At 40.1% G+C, this 24,847-nt stretch overlaps 1 protein-coding gene across 3 annotated transcripts; it reads right to left on the bottom strand.

Moving 5' to 3' along the window:
• Window positions 1–2,891: 2,891 nt before the first annotated feature.
• thsd1 (thrombospondin, type I, domain containing 1) lies at window positions 2,892–23,092 on the bottom strand. 3 transcript variants are annotated; one of them, XM_072577140.1, is made up of 5 exons: window positions 22,966–23,092; window positions 22,033–22,196; window positions 17,785–18,741; window positions 8,253–8,411; window positions 2,892–4,978 (listed from the first exon to the last, which is right to left on the bottom strand). In XM_072577140.1, the coding sequence occupies exons 2-5, from the start codon at window positions 22,088–22,090 to the stop codon at window positions 3,450–3,452; spliced, it is 2,703 nt and encodes a 900-aa protein (XP_072433241.1). In that variant the 5' UTR covers window positions 22,091–22,196; window positions 22,966–23,092; the 3' UTR covers window positions 2,892–3,449. The 3 variants fall into 3 exon arrangements, with proteins under 3 accessions (XP_072433241.1, XP_072433242.1, XP_072433243.1); XM_072577141.1 differs by lacking the exon at window positions 22,966–23,092 and adding an exon at window positions 22,309–22,956; XM_072577142.1 differs by lacking the exon at window positions 22,966–23,092 and adding an exon at window positions 22,337–22,956.
• Window positions 23,093–24,847: the final 1,755 nt, after the last annotated feature.

The following is a 24,847-nucleotide window of genomic DNA, read 5'->3' as shown; positions in this document are numbered from 1 at the left end:
AACATTACAATAATGTTGGGGAACACAGGGTCTAGTGAGAGGGAGGAACTGAAGAAAATAAGTATTAGGATATTGTGTAGGGAAAATGATGGGATTAAAGAGCAATAGTTCAAAACTAGCAGGCATGTTTTTTAAGTTGAGGGGTGAAAAGGACTTGAGGGGCAACAGTTTTACACAGAGTGGTTTGTGTGTGTGAACCGCCAGAGGAAGTGGTGGATGCAGGTACTGTTACAACATTTAATAGACATTCAGATAAGTACATGAATAGAAAAGATTCGGTGGGATATGGGCCAAGTGCAGGCAGGTGGGAGTAGTTTTATTTGAGAACATGGTCAGCATGGACTTGTTGGACTGAAGGGTCTGTTTCCATGCTGTATGACTCCATGACTCTGACTAAACCCCCAAGGCCCAACAATTTACAGGAGTAGCCCTAGAAATTGTGAATGCATTGATAATCATCGTTCAAAATTATGGAACAGCTCTGGAACATCATTGAAGATTGAAGCATAAATAATGTAACCCCACAATATGAATAAAAAGTTAGAGAGAAAACAAGAAATTATTGACTGATTAGCCTGACATTGTTACTGGAGAAAATGCCAGAGTCTATCACGAAAGATTTAATAACAGATTACTTTGAAAACAGTGAGAGGATCTGACAGAGTCAGCATTGATTGAGGAAATTTAGGAAATGAGACCCGGGTTCAATTCCCACCTCAGGCGACTGACTGTGTGGAGTTTGCACATTCTCCCCGTGTCTGCGTGGGTTTCCTCCGGGTGCTCCGGTTTCCTCCCACAGTCCAAAGATGTGCAGGTCAGGTGAATTGGCTATGCTAAATTGCCCGTAGTGCTAGGTAAGGGGTAGATGTAGGGGTATGGGTGGGTTGCGCTTCGGTGGGGCGGTGTGGACTCGTTGGGCCGAAGGGCCTGTTTCCACACTGTAAGTAATCTAATCTAATCTAATCTAATCTAATTCTAGGATGGAATGAGTGGAGTTGATAAATGTGAACCAGTGGATGTGATTTGCTTGAACTTTCAGAAGGCTTTCGATAAGATCCCACATCAAATATTAACATATAAAATTAAAGCACACGGAATTGGGGGTGATGTACTGACGTGGGTAGTGAACTGGTTGGCAGATAGGAAACAAGAAATAGGAATAAATGGTAGGCAGTACATGATAGGGTACTGCAGGGATCACTGTTTGGACCCCAGCTAGTCACAATATATATTAAAGGTTTAGATGTGGAAATTAAAGGTAATAGCCACAATTTTGCAGAGAACATCTATCTGGGTGAAAGGGTCAACCATGAGGAGGATGCAGAGATGTTTCTGTGCAATTTGGACAAGCTAAGTGGAAAAATGCATGGCAAATGCAGTCTAATGTGAATAAATGTGAGGTTATCCACTTTAGTAGCAAAAACAGGAAGGCTGATTATTATTTGAATGGGGATAGATTGGAAAAGGAGGAGGTGCAACAAGACCTGGTATCTTTGTACACTAGTTGCTGAATGTAAGCTTGCAGGTGCAGCAGATGATGGAGAAAACAAATGGTGTGTTAGCCTTCATAGCAAGAGGATTCGAGTACAAGAGCAGGGACGTCTTGCTGTAATTGTATAGGGCATTGGCTTGATCACACCGGGAGTTTTGTGTGTAGTTTTGGTCTCCTGAGGAAGGGTGTTCTTGCTACAGAGGGAGTACAGCAAAGATTTATGAGAGTGACTCCTGGGATGGCAAAACTGACACATGAACAGAGACTGGGGATTGATTAAAATTACGTTCACTGGAGTGGGGATCTCATAGAAAAGTATAAAATTCTAATAGGACCAGACAGGGTAAATGCAGGAGGAATGCTTCCGATGAGCACAAAGTCAACAACCAGGGGTCACAGTTTAAGGATACAGAGGAGGTCATTCAGAATTGAGATGAGGAGAAATGTCTTCACCCAGAGAATGGCTGGTAGAATTCTCTGCCTCAGAAAGCAGTTGAGGCCAAAATATGGAACGTTTTCAAGGAGGAGTTAGATATTGTTCTTAGGGCTAAAGGGATCAAAGGGTATGGGGCATGATACTAAGTCAGATGATCAGTCATGATCATAATGAATGGTAGAACAGGCTTGAAGGGCCAAATGGCCCACTCCTACTCCTATTTTCCATGTTTATGCTTCTATCCGCCTTGGATTGCTAGAAGTAAAGTGCTATCTGGGTGCCTTTTAAATATGGTGCTTTCATGTTGGAGCGAAGAAGGGGCTCAGAATATCCTACCCAGAAAATTTGGCATTTGACACCTACACGAACATGTAATAAACTGAGAAGAATGTAATTACACAAAAAAACCTAAACAGTCTCTGAGTGGAAGTCCCTTCCACTTTTATGTCACATGTAGTCACAAAAACAAATAATACTGCCCCAGTACCAGGAAAACAGAGGATCTACGGCCAATGATAAAGTAAGACAGAATGTAAAAAAGAAAACTAAAGCTAGTTCACCCAAAGATTTAGAATTTAAAGTTATAGTTGGAGTTCAATTATTAAAATGTATCTTACAATATTGGTGTGTTATAGAGTATTCGACTGTCCCTCAGAAAATATTGCATGTGTATGCAATATGTCCCCATAAAGATGATATTGAACTTGTTGTCCAGCTTATATTTGTTCTATTATTAATTTCTAGGTGTGTGATTCAGAAAACAAAACCCTGACAAAGCATGTCTTTTGTGTAAAGTAAAAGCAAAACACTGCGCATGCTGGAAATCCGAAACAAATGGAAAATGCTGGAAAAACTCAGCAGGTCTGGCAGCATCTGTGGAGATCTCATGACCTTTATGTGTAAGATCAGTAGAAATTACAGCTTTAAAAGTAATACACTTAGTTGTGAGGTTTGCAGCTGAGAATTTATTATTAAATGAAGGTCACCACATAGAATCACAATTGCATATTTAAAACTTTTACACATAGACCTCTGATGTGCAATTTTGCACATAAATTCAACTAATACCCTGTGCATTAAGGTTCTTTTGAAATTGTAGAATACCACTGTGCTTAGCTGGGTTATCAATATCAGTAGAACACATAGCTAAGTATAGGTTAACAGTTCACCCTTCAGCTGGTTTCAGTAAAGTTGCTTTGAAATTCTGCACAAATATTTCATGGATTGTCTCTGCACTCAATGTGGAAATAAATCTATTAACCAAATGCATTTTCCCCTAAAATCTAGCTCCCTTTCTGTATCAAAAAATGGAGATAGATAGTGCCCCTTTAGAATTCAAAGTTGGGAAATCTGAGGTCAACATGTGGGTCAGATAGTGGTTCTCATTTTCAAATGGAAATTTTCCTTATAAAATCTATTTCTTCGCCATTAACAAATTAAAGTCACCTTTACAGACAGGTTTAGATTAAGACACAAACAATTTTTTTGCATAGATCTAAAAAGTTTCTTTTTTCAAGTTTCTCAGATCACCAGCTTTTCATTACTTAAAGTACTGGTGTCTTCTTCATCTTCGTTTATGTGTGAACTAAAATGCGCTGGCAAATCAATTATCTGCTGCTCTGAAGTAGTTAACTCAAAACCAGAATTGTCATAGAGGAGAAAATTGGGATCAGAAGGGAAACTCTGACACCGATCATGTCTGTACTGATGACGAGGTAATGGATTGCTCCGTGGAGACCTCCGATTGGAACAGTTCTCAGAGTTGGGATCACTGACTTTAGGAGTTAATTTATATCGGTTTGTTGACATGCTCGATCTTCTCTTGCCTCTACAGGTTTCTGAGTTAGTAAGTATGCTACCTGTCGTTTGCTGATCATTTGCCATCTCAGTTTTACAAGTCTGAGCTCCAGGCTGACTACTTTTCTTATGATATTTCGACGGCTCCATTGCAAATGCACTGCAAGTCCGGGCATGATGTTTTGCTGAGCTAGCATTATTAAATCTGGACTGAGCTACGACTTTGTCACCAGCGGTTCTGTCAGTCCCAGCTGCCGTCCTGCAAATAGCTCTGGAGTGAGAGTGGGATGGAAGCTTCTGTGTACAAGTGGACAGACTTCTTTCTCTGTAGGACTTTGCAGTTTTGCATTCATTGAAACTGGACGTTCTCCTAAAATTAGGATTTCTGCCGCTCCCTCTTTCACACATTTCTATCTCAGTTTCACAACGCCTGAACTTTCTTGGCCTACCTGGAAGGGTTTTATTACTGGCTTCACAATTAGGTCCCGTGCAATTTACTTGCGGCATTTGGTATGGCAGGAAGTAGTCAACAAATGGTTCTGGAAAAGGTGCAATTGTATAATCCATCCTATGGTTTGCTTTTTCCATTTGTTGGTTGTAATAAATTGACTTCTGATCTGTAAATGGAGATTGAATGCGAAATCTGTTTGCGCTACTTTCAACATCACTTTCCTTGTCCATATGGGGTGCAATGACAGTGGTGACATTAGTTTGGTCTACTTCTGTAACTGGGGCTCCTGCTTCATTCATGACCGTGTCATCTAGTGGGTGCTGTGTTACATGATACACCTGAGTTGCTTCTGTTATCCCTTTCTTTTTCATTTCTTTCAACTGTTGATGTGCCAAGCGATATCCAAATATCGGAGGGATCACTTTCTGAGCACTTTGTTGCCCTGGGTTTTCTTCAGCCTGCGAGTCCTGATTTGGAAGGAAATGCTGGCTCCTCCTGTACGTTAAAGGGATATTCAGACCATCGTTGAGTTTTACCGGGGCAACATTGTCAGTTAAAAAGTCATGCTGATGGTTCAGGTCACAGAAGTTTCTTTCATTTTCAAGGTTTTTCCTGAAACTGTGTGGAGGTCCTGAGCCCTGTCTTCCTGCAGTGCTGCAGGCTTGTGTCTTACGTGATAGCTTTGTCCGTACAGTGATAGCAATGGTTGCAATGATTATCACCAGACAGAGAGAAATGCCTGTGATTGTTACTATATTGCCTGTGTTATATGCTTCATTGTGAACTGTTCCAGCGCTCTGTTCTGTATAATGAAAGAGATTTTATATTTAAGTAAACAAACAAACTTTAGGAAATTTGAAATAAGATAGCCTACTCAAGACTTCCTTCCCTCCCAACAAGCCTGTTCTGCTGTTGAGTTAGATCATGGCTGACCCTAACTCCATCCAGTTACCTTGATTCCAGAACCATGAATTACCCTTATCAAATAAAATATCTTCAATTTCTATGAATTCTATGTTTTGAAATTTTTCAGGGTAGGGAATCCCAGATTTCTTCCAGCCTTTGTGTGAAAGAGTGTGTCGTGACATCACCATTTTATGCCTGGTTATAATCTTGTCTTGGACTCTCCCACCAAAGGAGACAGTTTCTCTCTCTCAACTCCATTAGGAACAACTCTGATAGATCACCCTTCATCTACAATATTCAGGGAAACATGAACCAAGTTAATGAGTCTCTATAGGATTTAGTGTAACTATTTCAGTTATAGTCACTATAAGGTAATTAGAATCAAAATAGTTTCAGGTATTGAAGCTAAATGTGTTACCAAACGAGCTGACCATGTGAAATTAAAATCAATAAAATTGTTTAACATGATTCTAAATTTGGTCCCCTTACCACTCCTGTTTTTTGTTTGTTTTGTGTCTCCACAAACATTTTGCCCACTTTGAGATTTCATAGAATTATAATGCTGATCATCAACTTGTTGCAATACCTCATAAATAGTCTTTCCGTGGATTTAAATCCTGGGGTGGGTCTTTAAGTTGGAGCTTTGGGCTTGGAGCATTAAAATAGAGAAAACTATGTTCAGAGTGCAGGGAATTGGATTCCAATACTGGAGTGGCAGCAGTGGACACTTACTTGGTTTCCTATTTCTTCTTTTCACATGTCTTACTACCTAAACAAGCATCCACTTCCACAACCATCCATGATCAGTCACACACGGTGTGTGGTATCTACAAGATGCATTACAGAAATTCATCAAAGATCCTCAGATAGCACCTTCCAAGCTCATAACCACTTCCATCGAGAAGGATAAGAGCAGCAGATACAGAGGAACACCATGAAGGCACATTGAAGCCCCCTCCAAGCTACTCACCATCCTGACTTACAAATATGTCCCCAGTCCATCACTGTCACTAGATCAAAATCATGGAATTCCCTTCCTAAGGACATTGTGGGTCAACCTACAGCACATGAACTGCAGTGGTTCAAGAAGGTAGCTCACCATCACCTTCTCAGGGGCAACTAGGGATGGGCAATAAATGCTGTCCAGACAGCAACACGTATCCAAATTAATAAAATTAAAATACTGACCTAAGCTAAGCTTTCTACATCTCTGGATTTGCAAATTGCATGTTTCTGCAATGCAAGTGATGTCAAAAACTGCAATGAATCCTTACAGTGTGGAAGCAGGCCATTCGGCCCATCGAGTTCACAACAACCATCTGAAGAGAATCCCATCCAGATTCTGTATTCCTGCATTTCTCACAGCTAATCCACCCAGCGTGCACATCTTTGGACAGTGGGAGGAAACTGGACCAAACCCATGCAGACATAGGAACAATGTGCAAACTCCACACAGACAGTCACCCGAGGTTGGAATCAAACCCGGGTCCCTGGTGCTGTGAGGCAGCAGTGCTGATGACTGAGCCACTTGCCACCCCTACCCAAGCATCCACACTTACTGGGATTGTCCTCAGAACAGTGAAGGCTAGGAGGAAATTTAATCAAAGTGTTCAAGCCTGTGAAGGATTCAATAAGGTAGATGGGAAGAAACTGTTTTCCCTGGCAGGATGACCAGTAGACAGCATACGTAGGTTTAAATTATTAGACAAAGAATCTCAGGGAGTGTTTTTCCAGTTATTCATGTAATGAGGGCATCACTGGCTAGGCCAGTCCTTTATTGTTCATTCCTCAATCTCCCCTTGATCTGAATGATTTGATAGGGCCATTTTAGAGGGTAATTAAAAGTCAACCACATTTTGGGGGGTATGGAGTCACATGTGGGTAAGGTGAGGATGTCAGATCTCCTAATTGTTGAACAGTTACAATTTGGAGTGTGCTGGCTGAAAGACTAATACAAGCAAATTTATTATTCGCTTTCAAAAATCAATTTTATACATGCTTGAAAAATCATATTGTCATAGAGAAACAGCAGGGGAATGGAACTAATTGGATAGCTTGTTTAAAGAGTTGTGACAGAAAGGATAGGCTGAATGCTTTGTGGTTCTATAATTTTACTTGTCATATGATTTATTTCTTTTTGTTAATTATTGGTTCTATTTCTCTTTCGATTTTCTCTCTGAACATGGTAACTTAATACTGGTAGTCAGTGAGTCTCCTAGTGCCTTACCCAGTAGGGACAATGTTTTCCTACATATTACACTGCACTTAAAAGTACACAACTATATGTGAAGTACAGTACATTCAGAGTTTTAAGTGATACACTCAAGAATTATATAAGCAGGTATACTATTTCCTATTCAGAAAAACTTTTCATCTTTAATGTGAATTTTGAAATCACTGAATTCACTGAAATTAATTTCTAATAATCATTCTTTCCATGCTTAAATAGTTCTAGATGCAATGTAGGGCAAATATTGTCACTTGTTTTAAAACATTACCAGTGTACTTTTATATTCAATCATTGGATTTGAAAACAATTGTCTACAATACTATTTATTTCCATGTGTACTCTCATGTAGGTGTAAATTACTGGAGATGCTGGGATCTGTACTGAAAACAAAAAATGCTGGAGGTCACAGCGGGTCAGGCAGCATCTGTGGAGAGACAAGAAGTTAACGGGTTGAGTCTAGATGACTCTTCATGCTCTCTCTCTCCACGAATGCTGCCTGACCCACTGCAATCTCCAGCATTTTTTGTTTTCAGTAATCTCATTTCTCTTTTATTTTTTAAATATCATTTTGCTCAATTTCTCTTATCTTGGCTTCTTGTAAAACATAATGCAGCTGTGTTAATATCAGCATTCTTCATGACTCTAACTTGTCACTATTGGGTTCCCTATTGCATTAACATTGAACAAGGCCCTGCTCTTCTGTCACATCTACCATCAGATAAATACAATGTATGTATGTAAACAAGAACAGGAAGTGATGAGAACATAAGTTGCTGGAAAATCTCAATACGTCTGGCAGCTTCTGTGAAGGGAAATCAAAGTTAATATTTCGGGTCCAGTGACACTTCATCAGAATTGATAGTTAGTGAAGATAAGTGTCTGACAACCTTGCATGTTTTCTTTGAAAACTGGAAAATTTACATTTGATGTATTTACTTACCAGCACAATCCACAAGTGAACAATAAGAGACTTCTTTCTCCTCCCCATTACAAGCAACCGTCCCCAAGAAGGACGCAACACATTGTCGGTATCTCTCACGTACTCCGTCACCACACGTGACACTACATGGACTCCAAGACAGCCAAACACTCCCTCTTTCTATAAACATGAAAAAAATGATTACTACCGGAAAAATTATGTCTTGTGGTTACTTTATGTTTAATTCCATTCATAGGATTTACAACAACCTTTCATGTAGCCCCTCCTCTTCCCCCAAAAGCTCAATGCACCTTGTGCAGAAGGTAATCATTCAATCTCTGATCACTGGTTTGTTCTAAGTTAATTGATATCAAGCAAAGTTAAAAAATGGCAGCAAGTTTCAGACTTGGGTTAAGGAGATGGAAAATAAGCCAGAGTGCTTATTTCTAATGCAGTGACTGCTGCTTATGGGCGGCACGGTAGCTCAGTGGTTAGCACTGCTGCCTTACAGTGCCAGGTTCGATTCCTGCCTCGGGCAACTGTGTGGAGTTTGCACATTCCCCCTGTGTCTGCGTGGGTTTCCTCACAGTGCTCCGGTTTTCTCCCAGAATCCAAAGATGTGCAGGTCAGTTGAATTGGCCGTGCTAAATTGCCCATAGTGTTAGGTGCATTAGTCAGGGGTAAATATAAGGTAGGGGAATGGGGCTAGGTGGTTTACTCTTTGAAGGGTCGGACTGGACTTGTTGGGCCAAAGGGCCTGTTTCCATTCTATAGGTAATCTAATCCAATCAAAGTATGTGCGAGGAGAGTGAGTGGCAAAAGACTGTGTTCTGGTGTGACACTTGTGAGCAAACAGTACTTGCTGGGAATATACAGAGCAGTACCTGTGAAGTACTTGGAATTCCATAATGCAAATCATAATCAAAAAGGATAACTTTTGAAAGGACACCATAGTCCAAAATAACCATGGAGTGTTGTAATAATAGGCTACATGATCAATCAGCAAAATCTATAGTGTTCCACATTTATATTTGGGAACTGGTCCTGAAGTGATATCAGTCATAAATGTGTGCAAAAAGGTGGAAGTACTGTGAACTGTGTGAATGGCCACAAACTTAAGATATGGTTCTGAATTCATGTTATGTAAAAGTAATTACAATGTAATCATACTGCACTGTGTAATAACAAGTTCAATTTTTTTTATGATTTATTAGTGATTGCTCTGCACACAAATATTTTATTATGATTCAGCATTCTCCTGTTACTCTAATTCCTCACAAATCCAGTAGTATGGCCACTAGATTTCTAAAACCTGGGCACTTGTACCTTGGGAACCTGTTATATCCAATTTGGTTATATCCTGGTACCTCTTTCCTAGGTTTCTGTATCCTGTCGCCTGACCTCAGCCTGGTACTACGTTTAAGGTGGTTGTTCAGAGGGATAAAAGAGCAGCCTGCCGTGACCTATTTCCCTTTCCCCATTCTTGGAAAGTGTCACAAGTCTGTTCCTTGTCGTGTCCTGATAGCTCTGCTGAGATCCTGAATCATCAGTGGTAGGTACAGCTTGTTGGTGACCAAATAAACTGGGTCAATCAGATGGTAAGAAATGAAAACTTCAACTTGCTCCTTCATTCATTGATTGGTTGGAAGTACAAAAAGAAGCCTAGGAAAACTAGAGTAAAGGGAAATCAGGAAAAACCCTCCACCGATTGGAGTGATACAGAGCACAAAGGAAGATGGAGGTTAATCATCCCAGTCATCCCTGCAGGAGTTCCTCAGGGTTGTGTCCTTGGTCCAACCATCTTCAACTGTCTCGTCAATGATCTTCCCTCCAACATAAGGTCAGAAGTGAGGATGTCACTGCACAATAGTCGGCACCATTCATGACTCCTCAGATACTGAGGTGTTTATGTGTGGCAAGACATGACAATATCCAGGAATGGACTGACAAGTGGCAAGTATCATTTGTGCCATGTGTCAGGCAATGACCATCTCCAACAAGAGAGATTCTGACCATAGCCCCTTCACATTCAATGGCATTGCCATCACTGTGGCCTCCACTATCAACATCCTGGGAGTTACCACTGACCAGAAACTAAACTTGTCCGGCTATGTAAACAATGTGGTCAAAAGACCAAGTCAAAAGGCTGGAAATTGTTCAGTGACTAACTCACATCCTGTCTCCCCAACCCCTGTTCACTAACTATTAGGCACAAGTCAGAAATATAGCAGAAGACTTTCCATTTGCCTGGATGAGTGTAGCTCCAACAGCGCTCAAGAAGTTGACACCATCCAGGACAAAAGAGCCTGCTTAATTAGCACCACATCCAGCACCTTCAACAATCACTCCATTCATCAAAAATATGTAATAACGACAGTATTTCATCTACAAGATGGACTGCAGTAACTTACCAAGACTTCTCAGACAACACTTTCCAAATCTATGAAATTTAACATTGAGAAGAATGAGGGCATCAGTTACATGGCAATGCCAGCATCTGCAAGCTCCCCTTCAAGCTACACACTTGGAATTATAAATAGTCATAGAGATGTACAGCACAGAAACAGACCTTCAGTCCAACTCGTCCATGCTGACCAGATATCCTAGATTAATCTAGTCCCATTTGCCAGCACTTGACCCACATCTCTCTAAACCCTTCCTATTCATCTACCCATCCAGATGCCTTTTAAATGGCAGCTCATTCCATATACGCATTACCCTTTGCGTGAAAAAGATACCTCTTAGGTCCCTTTTAAATCTTTCCCCTCTCACCCAAAACCTATGCCCTCTAGTTCTGGACTCCCCCAAAGCAGGGAATAGACCTTGTCTATTTACATATCCTTGTCCCTCATGATTTTATAAACCTCTATAATGTCACCCCTCAGCCTCCGACACTGAGCAAACAGCCCCAGCCAATTCAGCCTCTCCCTAAAGCTCAAGCCTCTCCCTATAGCTCAAACCCTCCAACCCTTGTTAAACTTTTCTGAACCCTTTCAAGTTTCACAACATCCTTCCTATAGCAGGAATTGCACACAATATTCTAAAAGGGGCCTAACAAATGTCCTGTACAGCCACAAGATAACCTCCCAACTCCTATACTCAATGCTCTTACCAATAAAGAAAAGCATACCAAACGCCTTCTTCACTACCCTATCTGTCTGAGGCTTCACTTTCAAGGAACTACTAACCTGCGCTCCAAGGTCTCTTTGTTCAGCAACGCTCCCCATTAATTGTCCCGCCCTGATATGCCTTTCCAAAACGCACCACCTCACATTTTTCTAAATTAAACTCCATCCACCACTCCTCAGCCTATTGGCCCATCTGATCAAGATCCCGTTGTACTCTGAGGTAGCCTTCTTTGCTATCCACCAATTTTGGTATCATCTGCAAACTTATTAACTATACCTCCTATGTTCACATCCAAATCATTTATGTAAATGGAAAAAAGCAGGGGATCCAGCATCAATCCTTGTGGCACATCTCTCAAGGAGAACTAACTGCTTGGATACAGAACAGACTCGAAGGTAGAAGACTGAGGGTGGTGGTGGAGGGTTGCTTTTCAAACTGAAGTGATATCTTGGAACTATTCTCACTTCAATGATTGAGAAGCTTCTAGAAAAAATTAATTTAGATACAACTAGTACTCACATGAAAACAGGGTTGGACAGAAAGAATCAACATCACTCTCAAGGGGAAATCATGCTTAACTAACTTGCTGGAGCTTTTTGAAGAGAAAACATCATGCTGAATGATTGTAGTGCTGATGATATGGTGTACAGGGATTTTCAGAAAACTTTCAATACAGTGCCACACAACAAACCTGTTAGAAAATGTATTACTTTTGGAATAAAAGGGACATTAGCAACATGGATACAAAATTGGCTGATTAATAGGAAACAGAAAGTAATGGTCAATTAACATTTTTTGGATTGGAGGAAGGCTTGTAATGGAGTTTCCCATCGGTCAATATTGCAACATTTGCTTTTCCTGATGATATAGGTCTTGGTGTGCAGTGGACAGGCTCAAAGCTGCAGATCAAAAGACTTGAACACAACCTGTAAACATTGTAAACTGTGAGGAAGATAGAGTGGAACTTCAAAAGAACATAGATCAGTTAATAGAGTGGGCAAATAGGTGGCGGATGAAGTTCAAGGTAAAGAAGCATGAGGTGATACATTTTAGTCAGACAATTATTGTCAGATAACATAAAATAAGGGGTACAATTATAAAGGGGGCATTGGAACAGATTCAGGGTCAATATTTGCACACATTATAAAAGTGACAAGTCAGATGAAGAGGTGAATTAATAAAGCGTACAGTATCTGGGACTTAGTGTACAAGAGTAAGTCGTTTATGCTGAAATTGTGTAAGATACTTGTTAATGACCTCAGCTGGAGTATTGTATACAGTTCTAGGTGCCATTATATAGGAAGGATCTGACCACATTGGACAGATTGCAGAAGAGATTTACAAGTAGGCTTCTAGGGAAAAGAAGCTTCAGTTTTGAGGATAGATTGGAAAGGTTGGGACTGAGGCTAAGGGGAGATTTGATAGAAGTTTTCACAATCATGAGAGGGTTAGATAGAGTAGATAGAGAGAAACTGTTCCATCTGAAAAAGAAAATATGATGTGAGCAAAAATACCTTTCATTCAACAAGTGATTTGGGTCTGCAATTTATTGTGTGGTGGAGGCAGTTCAACCGAAGTATTCAGGAGGGCATTGGATGATTATGCAAAGATAAATAATGTTCAGGGACATGAGAAAAAGGCAAGAGAACAGCACTAAATCATGACATTCACTTGGAGAGCTGATACAACAGGATGGCCAATGACCCTTTTTTGTGCACTAACACCATTGTGACTGTATCATCAGTCCTTCACTGCTTCTGGGTCAAAAAAACTGGAACTCCATCCCTAATAGCATCTTGGGGCTTAATCCACCAAATGGATTCGAGTAGGCAGCTCTGCACCACCTTCTCAAGGACAACTAGAGATGAGCAATAGAGTCGAGATTAGAGTGGTGCTGGAAAAGCACAGCAGGTCAGGCAGCATCCGAGGAGCAGGAAAAGATGCTGTCCTAGCTAGAAATGCTCACATCCTAAGAAAGAATAAAAAATAAATCTTTAAATTGGTAGACCATTTTTTATAGTCACCAAAAACAAAGAAATCCAAGATGTTAAATGTGCTCACGCTGCCTCAATACTTATGCCACGCTTCCAATGAAATGATTTGAATTTAAGATATGTCACAGGAGCATAAAATAAATATAATATTGAAACACACTATGAGCTATTAGGTCAGATACAGAGAAGACTGGCAAAAGAGATAAGGAGTGTCTCAAAGGGGAAGAGGTGCAGGGAACTGATACAACTGTGTTTTTTAGAACTTTTGTATGAATTATTACAAACTATTACAAACATTAACTGCATTATCATAATTTACTTATATTGGATCATTGTAACAAAATAAATAGTAACTATATTAAATTTATTAACATAACATCACTTGTGAAAGGACGGAACAAAGCAGCTACAGTGTAGGCTAGAAATACTCACAGGTGCATGTTTTGCAATACATTTTTATTGCCTGCTACTGTATTGCATTCCTCTGCTAAAATAGCACTCAAAGAAATGTCACCTGTTAAGAGCTGCGTGTGTGTAGATTTTAGGGGATTTCAGGACCTGCTTTGTTGTGATGTTAACTAATCCACAAACAATCACCGTGTTAGCTCACATAGATTAGCACTGAGACACAGAATTCCTAGAACTGCAGTAAGAATTAGAGCCATTGGGACAAAAAGAAAGTCAACAAAAAGAATTGTAACTATATATTTCTCTCAAATGTGATCAATACTTCTCTTTGTCCCTTGAAAATTTAAGGTTCAGAAAGTTCCCTTGACTACAATTTGTGAATTACGAAGAGAAAGTAGATTATAGTTGCATGATTCAATATGTGAATTGCCTGTTGTTAAAGCATATGTACATTAATATGTGGTTGTGTACAGCAAAACACAAATTCTAAAGTTAGTATCAGAGACACCCGACATTTCTACAAGGTGTGTTTTTGTAGCCTTCATCGATGGAATCATTTCAACATTAACTTGTCATACATTTAAGCTAGTAATACACTATAGAAGCTGTAAATAGCACTGAAAAAGTTAAGCCATGTTAAATCAGGAATAAATTAATTTATAATGGTGCGTTAATTAGTAATTATTTATGAACAAATTCTCTTGTCTTGAAAAACTAATTTAGAAGTTTGGAATCCCATTTCCTGTAACCAGTATTTAAAACTGTTGACTTTTGTTTGAAAACTTTAAAATTTGTGGTCTGATATTTGAGTCTCTACCTTAATCTTAATATTATTCCACAATTTATATTTTGCTTGCTGAATCACATTTAAGTGATTGTGGAGGGTCCCTTCTGTTTACGAGCAACCTTAGGGTAAATGTAGGTCATTTGGCCCTTCAAGATCAAGGCTGATCTACTTGTCTTCCAAATTCCACATTCCCAGTTACTCCCAATGACCTTTGATTCCTTTGCCACAAGAATCCTTTTACCTCTTCCTTAAAAATATTCAACGATGCTGCCTCCACTGCCTCTGCGGGAGAGAATTCTAAAGTCATACAACTCCCTGAGACAAAACAAAATTCCCATGACTTGTTCTGCCTGCCTATCTTCCTTTCCACCGATCCAATCCACCCTCCTCTCTGATCTATCACCTTCATCCCACCTTCATTCACCCATTGTACTCTTTGCTACCTTCCCCCATCCTCCTCCCTGACCTATCACCTTCATCCCCACCCCCACTCACCTATTGTACTCTACGCTACTTTCTCCCCACCCCCACCCTCCTCTCATTTATCTCTCCACCCTCCAGGCACTTTGCCTGTATTCCTGATGAAGGGCTTTTGCCTGAAACGTCGATTTTCCTGCTCCTCGGATGCTGCCTGAACTGCTGTGCTTTTCCAGCACCACTCTAATCCAAAACAAAATTCCTGTCATCTCTGTTTTAAAAAAATGACTCTAAGATTAAAACAGTGTCCCTTTGTTGCAGACTCAACCACAAGAGAAAATATCTTTTTCACAAGCCCATTAAGGAGTTTATAAGCTTCAATCAAATCACCTCTCACACTCTTCTAATCTCCAGTAACAACAAGCCCAGTCTGTCCAATCTTTCCTCATAAGACACTCACTCATTCCAGATATCAATCTCGTAAAGTTCCTCTGAAATGCCTCTGATGCAGTTACATCTTTCCTTAAAGAAGGAGATCAAAACTGCACACAGTTTGAGAGAAGTGGTCTCACCAATGCCCTGGATAACTGAAGTGTAACATCTTGATCCCTTACTGTATCTGTATACTAACTTCTTGACACATGCACTAGGACACCTAGTTCCATCTGCACCTTGAAATTCTTCAGTTAGTCTCCATTATAATATCTTCTGCTTTTTAATTCTTCCTGGTAAGGTGAACTTTATTTTCCAACATTACACTCAATCTGACCAATTTTTGCCATTTCACTTAATCTATCTATATTGGTCTGCACCCTTGTTATACTCTCCTACCTGTCTTTGAGTCATCTGCAAATTTAGCCACCATGCCTTTGTACCCCTCATCAAAATCATTGAGAAAAATTGTAAAATGTTGAGGGCCTAGCTCTACCTACTCATCAAATACTGCGAATCTGAAAAAGATTCATTTATGATACTGTCTGTTTTCTGCCAGCAGCCAATCTTCTATCCCTGCTGGTATATTACTAACAGCAGTCCCACTTTGCACAATAGCCTTTTATGTCGCACCTTGTCAAATATCTTCTGGAAATTCAAGTACAGTACATCAATGTATTTCCCTTTATCTATAATATACACTACTTCTTCAAAGACATACAGTTAATTGTGTAAACAAAATTTCCCTTTTACAGAACCATGCTGAGTCTTCCGAGTTACCTGGGGTTTTTCCCCAAGTGCCCAGTTATAACCCCCCCCTTAACCATCAATTCTAAAACCTTCCCCACAACAGACATTAGGCTAACTGGCTTATAGTTTCCTGTTTTCTGCCTCCTTCCTTTCTTGAGCAGAGAAGCTATATTCGCTACTTGTTGTCTCATGAAATTTTTCCAGAATCAAACAGACTTTGGAAATTTAATACCACTACATGTATTATCTCATTAGCCACCTCTTTAGGACCCAAAGAGAAAGTCCATTGGACCCGGAGATTTATTAAACCACAGCTCCATCAGTTTGCTCAACATTACTTCGCTCATGATCATAATCACACCAAAATATTCTCTTTCATCACCCTTTGAATTACGGGTATTACAGGGATAATTTTTGTTTTCCTTACAGTTAGGGCAGAAGAAAAATAGTTACTCATTACATCTGTCATTTCTTTATTATCTACATCAGCTCTCCATTCTCACTCTCTAGAGGGCTAACACTCACTTTGGTTACTCTTTTTCAAAGATCTATAGTAACTCTTGCTATCAGCTTTTACATTTCTAGTTAGCTTCCTCTCAAGTTCCAATTTACTTGTTTGATTAACAATTCTTTGCATTCCTTTATACTATAACCAGTTGTTTGACCGGCCACTCAACTTTGTGTAATTGTGTGCATTCTTCCTTAAGTTTGACTGTTTCCGTAATTGCTTTAGTTAATCAAAGATGATAGGATCCCCTGCCTCTGAGGCATGTGCTTGTCATGGGCATTCTGAAACACCCCTTAAAGTGTCTCTATCTCCTCTTTTAATACCTGAGCTCACTTCAACTAACTCAGCTTTCTAATCCACATTGCTGCCCTTATTTAAATCTAAAATACTAATCTTAGCCTAACTTTTCTTCCTTGTAAATTGAATATAAGATGTTATTATATTATGACCGCTACCCAGAAGTGTCTTTACTCTGAGTTCAATAATTAATTAATCCTTTCACATTATACAATTATAAGTCTAGAATAGCTCTATGGTTAGGTCCAGAATGTACTGATCTAAGAAACTATCTCAAAAGCGTTCTATGAGCTCCTCACTGAGGTTCCTATTGACAATCTGACTTTCCCAGTTTATACAGACTAAAATTATTAATGATTATTACCTCCCTTTTATCATAAGCACCCAATATTTCTTCTTGCATACTCTTCCTATGTTGTGGTTACTATCTGGGGGCCTGTAAACCAATCAAGACCAACGTAACAAATTTTGGCTATTTTTGAGAAAACAAAGTATTTCAGGACAGTATTTCAAATATTAATTTTGAGTTAATTACATCAACATGGTAATTTTCAGTTAAGATACATACATCCACCTTAACGTTTTACACTTGTTTTTGACTCATCAAGGGCTAATTATCAAACCAATGTAGGACAATGTTAGATGGTGCTTCTACAAAATGTTCAATGGCATTGATAAATTAAATGTAATGCTATTCATTGCATTATCTACTAAGTTTGCACAGATTATTTAATAATACTATGCAATATGTTCCCCTATTCTAGCAACTCCAAAGTTGTTTAACCAAATGAACAGAAAGGGAAATACAGAATAATGTTAAATAATACAAACCTGTATATTTCTGAAGGGTAACACAATTTACAGCTTTGGTGGAAGTGTGGCTGTGATTCAGAATGCTAACGTACTCGAAGCAATAGTTATTTTTCCCAGCGTCAAACACAGAGCAGTCAAATTCAGTTTTGTTATCCTTCGGACGCAGCCACTTCTCAGCTACAAAATTATCTCTTCCAAACGAAGCCCCTCTCCGATTTTTATACACAGAAATCTTGCCTGGTAAGTGGGTGCAGGGTGGTGTCACTATACCAACCTCTGCAGACGATTCACATGTAGCTGTTCTCAAATGATCGACAAGTAGTTTATACCCAACAATTTGGGTAAATACTAGTGGGCCTTTTGATGAGATCACTGAATTGGTACTGGGAGATCGCAGGGAAATCATTATGAGTGCATCTTGGCGGAAATCAGTACAATCAAATATCACCCACTGAGAATTAGACAGTACAATTTCTTTATTTATCGTTTTCTTTAACACTTTGTCGACATTATAAACTCCAGGTTCATTTAAATCAATCCTCGTAACTTCTAGGATTAGTGTCAATATATTCACTTTCCGTGGGCATAAATATTCGTGAGTAAATACATGTATCTGGAAGTTGCTCTGCGAGTCTGTTTTTCTTGCCAGCTCAGTGTAAAAGTCTGGCCATTTGACATGAAATGACTCAGTTGCCCACTGGGTTGTGCTGTTGCTTGTAAAATCCGTGACTCTGAACTCAAAGTTGCCAGCATAATTGAAATGAAAACATTCAAATTCCACAGAACTCTGGGACCGGTTTCCAACGATCACTTTTGTGGCGACAGTTCGGTTTCTGTTAACATCGATGAGAGACACAGTTAAGTTTTGTACGCTTGCGTTACCCAGTTCTTTGAAGTCAACTTGAACAGTCTGGTTACTTAGAGCCACGTGCCAAGGTTGCTTTGAAAGTCGATATTTAAATTCGGCAAAAACAGCTGCAATAAAAGAGAGGAAATTATATTGAGGTTTATTTCACAAAATATATGTGAGAATATGGGTCAATTATACAATAAGCTTGCAACTGAGGTGAGTGAACTTAATGAGTGGCTAGTGAGACAGGTGTCAAAAAGGGAGAGAGAAGGCATTGATTGAAAATGGAGCTAACAGGAATGGGTGAGGTTGTAGGTGAAGGTAATTACATACATGCAAAGTTCAGTGAGGATAGAAAGTCAGTCAAATAGAGGGTAGGGACGGGGTGACAAAATGGAGGTGAAGATTTAATGCATTAAGGGTAAGGGAGTTTGTATCCCAGCTGAATGAACAATGACTCAACAGGTGAGGCTGTGAAAGGAGAGAAGAGAAAGTTGGGCAAAGAAAGAAACAGGGAATCGTTGGCATATACTTGACTGAAATTTAGTAATTGAGGTCCTCATTTCCAAAACTGTAACAAAAACGCAAGATATCTGATATACCTTTTGATCCCTTTAGCCCTAAAACTATACCTAATTTCTCGAAAACATTCAATGTTTTGGCATGAATTGTTTTCTGGGCAAAAAAAATCCATAAGCTCACCACTATCTGGGTGAAGAGATTTCTCTTCATCTCAGTCCTAAATGGCTACCCTGTATTCTTAAACTTTGACCTCTGGTTCTGGACTCCCAGGTCACAGGCAACAGCCTTGCTACATTTACCTTGACTAGTCCCATTAGAACTTAATGAGTTTCGATGAGACTCCCCCCTCATTCTTCTAAACTCCAGTGAATATAGTTGAAACTGATCCAGACTCTTCATACATCCGTCCTGCCATTTCAGGAATTAGTCTGGTAAACCTTTGCTTCACTTCCTCCATAACCAAAACATCCTTCCTCAGATAAGGAGACCAGAACAATATTCTAGGTGTGATTGCATCAAGGCCCTGTACAATTGCAGCAAGACACCCCTGTTCCATACTCATACTCTCTCTTAATAAAACCCAACATACCATTTGCCTTCTTCATTGCCTACTGCACCTGTATGCTTACTTTCATTGGCTGTGTACAAGGACACCCAGGTCTCATTGCAACTCCCCCTTTTCCAATCTGTTGCTATTTCTGATAATAATCTGCCTTCCTGTTTATTTTTCTACCAAAGTGGATGACCTCACATTTACCCACTTCATCTGCAATATACTTGTCCACTCACTCAGCTTGTCTAAATCACACAGAAGCATCTCTGCACCTTCCTCACTATTCATCCTCCCACCCACCTATATGTTGTCTGCCAAATTGGAGATATTACATTTAGTTTCCACATCTAAGTTGTTAGCGTATATTGTGAATAGCTGGCATCCTGAAAATAAATTGTGAATAGCAAGGACTGATCCTTGCAATATCCAGCTAGTCACTTGGTAAAAGTCCCATTTATTCCTACTCTTTTGTTCCTGTCTGCCAACTATAGTACACTATACCCAATCCTGTGTTCTTTAATTTTATGTGCTAATGTCCAATGTGGGACCTTATCAAAAACCTTTTGAAATCAGCAATTGATCATTGCTCTATTTTAAAAACCCATGCAATCATTTTTCTATTTAGCTGTTTGTAGGTTTTCCTCACTTAATGTCCAAGAGTTCTAAAAATGTCCATCTCCTATTAAAATCCCTTTCAGTTTTCTGTTCAACCAGCCATGAACAATATTTTTAAATATTTAAAAATTGATGTATTTTATTTATAAATACTTAAAACAATAAGATGATACAACACTTCAGCTGTTTCTGATGACCTTATATTGGGGATGTTGTAATTCTGGAATTACTTTTATTCTGAATTTGAAGACATTTGTCAGTCCATGAGATTAGCCTAAAATAAGACAAAAAAGAAACTTGCAGATGCCGGAAATCAGAAACAGAAGCAGAAATAGCTGGCAAAATTCAGCGGATCTGGCAGCACCTGTGGAGAGAAAACAGAGTTTATATTTCAAGTCCAGTGACCCTTCTTCAGTTCAGAATACTCCCAGACCTGCTGAGTTTTGCCAGCAATTTCTGTTCTGCAGGAGATTAACCTGTTGTTTAGCATCTTAATTGCACTTAAACAAACAGCGAAGAGCACATTGTTGAGAAGGAAGAGATGATGAAAACGTATTCACACTGCATTTTATATATTATAGGTTGTCCATAATAAGGTATTTGTTGGAGTCACAGAACATTGTGTCCTTGTTATTACTCATTCAAAAGATACAACATAAAAGAAAACATACCTTGCACCTATATAGCACTGCTCATGACATTAAAATGGCCCTGGCTTTATCACTAATGAAGTACTAATGAGGTGCAGCCACTGTTACATGTAGGACTTGCAGAAGCCAATTTTTTGCACAAAGCTCCTTCAAACTCCAATGTAGAAATGACTTGAGTTTTTTTTGTGCGTGTAATGTTGATTGAGAAATACAGATAAAAAGAACGTAACATCCCTCTCTTCCTGAAAGAGTGTCAATGGATCTTTCATGTCAGCTACAAAGGACAAGGCAGGACCTCGATCTAACAACTCAGTGACAAGCTCACACTGTGGACAGTCAGAAATCCCTCACACCAAAACACTTTGATAGTCTCTTGTGATCAAACTCACCACCTTCTCACTCCCAGAGGCAGGGAGGGGCTACCAACTGAAGATTGTTCTGCAATTGGGATTCTGACTTCTCCAACATCTGCAGTCCTATCTCCTATTCTACAGTAGGATCTTATGGCCATAAGCACAGGCATTTTGCACTTGTTGCCCTAAACTGGACAAATGGACTGCAGTGGTTTAAGAGGGAACCTCACTAGCACTTCTCACGGGACGGACGATAAGTGCTGGCTCAGTCAGTGACACCCACTTCATATGAAGGAATGTAACAAACTCACAGCTCATACCAAACTACCTGTTACAGTGCAGTGCAATGGGAATTTCAAATTGCTGCTTTCAAAAGGTAACCTTGCTTTAATTTGCTTTCGATTCCTTTCTATGTTGTTGGCTGTGCTGAGAGAGTGTGTCCACTCCAGAAGCCCATTCCCTTAGAGCAAAGAGAAGACCTTTATGAACAGAGATAAGGAGAAACTTCTTCAGCCAGAGAGTGTGATTCTAGAAAATTCATTGCCACAGACTGAGACTTGAGAATCAAGGGATCATAGATTATGGGGAGAAGGCAGGAGCGTGGGGTTGAGAAACTTATCAGCCATGATTGACTGGCAGAGCAGACTCAATGGGCTGAATGGTCTAATTTCTACTCCTATGTCTACTGGTGTCCCTGAACTGTTGCATTGCTGTTCCACTCACCATACCCCGAGAAGGCCAGCAGCAGCACGTGGGTGAAACCCGAGAGAACCCGACTCATGCCGATCACTGGGAAGGAAATTCAGCCTCTGCTCGCTCCTCATGTCCCTTCTCATACTCAGAGCTGCATGCTTCCTACAGTGGTCTCCTTCGACGCGAACAACACCCTACAAGGAAATCACAACCGAGCAAAAAACCTTCACCTTATCAAATCCAGTTTAACTTAGCAAAATAACGTCTATAAATCAGCAAAACTAAATCAAGTTGAATGGAACTCACAGCAATTAAACTATTGCCAATCACTCACAAAATATTCAAGAATAAAAAATATCAGCATTCGCGTTAAACATGGTGCCGATCAAATAAACTAGAAAAATGACCACAGGCGTTATTTACAGTATTATCCACAATTCATAAAGCCACTTGAACAGTACTTGGTAAACCCCCTGTCTCTGCCTGACAATCGGAGTCTCCGTGTCACTCCGTCTCTGATAGTCTGGGTGTGTGTGTGTGAGAGAGAGGGAGACTGTCTGAGTCTGTGTGTGTCGTGGATGTGTCTATGTGTGTGTCTGACAGTCTGGATCTGTGTGTGTGTGCATGTGTGCGTGCGTCTGATAGTCTGGGTGTGTGTATGTGCGTGTCTGCGTGTGTCTGACAGTCCGGGTCTCACTCAAGTTTCTCTCTCACTCCGTCTCGGTGCCTGACGGTCTGGTTTTCCCTCGTTTTATATCTCTAACAGTCTCCTCTGTGTGTGTGTCTGGAACAGTCTGCGTCTCTGTCTCTGATAATCTCTCTCTGTGACAGTCTCTGTCTCTCTGTCGCTCTCTCTGTGTCTGTCTGTGACCGTCTGTGTGTCTCTCTGTGACAGTCCGCGTGTGGATGTGCGTGTGTTTGTGTGTCTCTGTGATAGTCCGGGACTCACTCGCACTTTCTCACCCTGTTGTATAAGCCGCTTCTATTTCGGTCTCGCTGCTCCTGTTCCCATTTTTCTGTTGTAGCGGAGCAGTTTCCCAGAGTTTCAGTTCTTTAAGAGAGGGACAGTAGTTTTTTTTTGTTTAAAGCGGGACTGTAAGGGTGGGTGGTGCCTTTGGTGAGCTCTTCCGTTAAACGGCACCAGGGCGTGTAGGCAGTGTCCAAATGGGGAACATTCTGACTGTGGGTAAGGAAACGGTACCTCCAGTCTTCAAACTGTTCTTCATTTACAAATATTAAACTCATATCGATAATAATCAATAATAACATTATTAAGCAGACTCACAAAATCATTACGGCGCAGGAGGCCATTCGGTCCGTCCTGTACACTGGCTGTCCATTGAACATCATGACTTAATGCCATTCCCTCCCTTTTCCCAATCTCTTTGAACGTTGTTTCTATTTATATAATCATCTAATGTTCTCTTCCATGTTTCCATTGATCCTGCCTCCATCGCACTTCCAAGCAGTGCATTCCAGACCCTACCCACTGGTTTATGAGAAGGATTTTTCTCATATCACATTCATTATTTGAACATCACTTTATATCTGTGCCTTTGACTCTTGATCTTTTCACGTAAGAGAATAGTTTTTCTCTTTCTAGTCAAACTAGACACCTCATGGTTTTGAAAACCTCTATCAGGGCTCATCCTGTCCTTCTCTCCAAGGAGAGCAATTCCAGCTTCTCCAATCTATCCTTCTGTAATCTCTCCAATATAGAGTCATAGAGATGTACAGCATGGAAACAGACCCTTCAGTCCAACATGTCCATGCCAACCAGATATCCTAACCTAATCTAATCCCATTTGCCTGCACCCGGCCCATATCCCTCTAAACCCTCCCTATTCATACACCCATCCAGATGCCTTTTAAATGTTGTAATTGTACCATATATTCACATCCTTCCTAATGTGTGGCATACAGAACTTTACACAATACTCTCTACAACCATACAGTTATACAGCATGGAAACAAACCCTTTGGTCCAACTCGTCCATGCCAATCAGATATCCTGAACCAATCTAGCACCATTTGCCAGCACTTGGCTCATATCCCTCTAAACCTTTCCCATTCATATTACCATCCAGATGCCTTTTAAAATGTACTAGCCTTCATTACTTCCTATGGCTGCTCATTCCATACACGCATCATCCTCTGTGTGAAAAAGTTGCCCCTCAGGTCCCTTTTAAATCTTTCCTGATCACCTTAAACCTTTGCCCTATTAAATGTCTTGTTCAGCATCACCTGCTTGCTCTTGTACTCTGTGTCCTATCTATGAAGCCCAGGATACCATGTGCTGTATGAATTGCTCTCTCCATCTACCCTGCCACTGTCAGTGACCTGTGAACACTACACCCAGCAAATGAAGGAAGAACAAGATGTAGACAGAGCTAATGGGTTTGAGCTGAGTTATCAACAAATTCTGATTAGATGAGGAATTCCTGAATATTGGGGTTGAATGGTGGGGTGAATAAAATGGATTATATGTGGCCAAAGTAGAAGGAATGCACAGATGGTTGTCCAGATGATGGAAAAGAGTGAAGACATGAAGGGGGGGAAGACAAGAGGAAGATGAAGACTTTAATTGAGCTATTGGGGGATCTGGATGCCACTCTTGTTCAATGAGTATGGCAACCATGGGGGAAAGAAAGAAGTTGGTTTTTTACAGCATCTCACTACCCAGGACCACACAAAGCATTGCAACCAATGAAATGTACTCATTAGTCTAAGATTAAAAATAGACTCAATTTCCTATAGACAGTATCAGATGACCCACATTCCACCTTCCTGAAATGATATCAGGAGTGCTCTTGCCTCCACGAGAATTTAATGTCTCACCTCAAAA

This window comes from Chiloscyllium punctatum, chromosome 9 (genome assembly GCF_047496795.1).
Source record: "Chiloscyllium punctatum isolate Juve2018m chromosome 9, sChiPun1.3, whole genome shotgun sequence".
Classification (NCBI taxonomy): Eukaryota; Metazoa; Chordata; class Chondrichthyes; order Orectolobiformes; family Hemiscylliidae; genus Chiloscyllium; species Chiloscyllium punctatum.
Note: the sequence above shows the minus strand (reverse complement) of the source record. Positions and strands in the feature narration are given on the sequence as shown.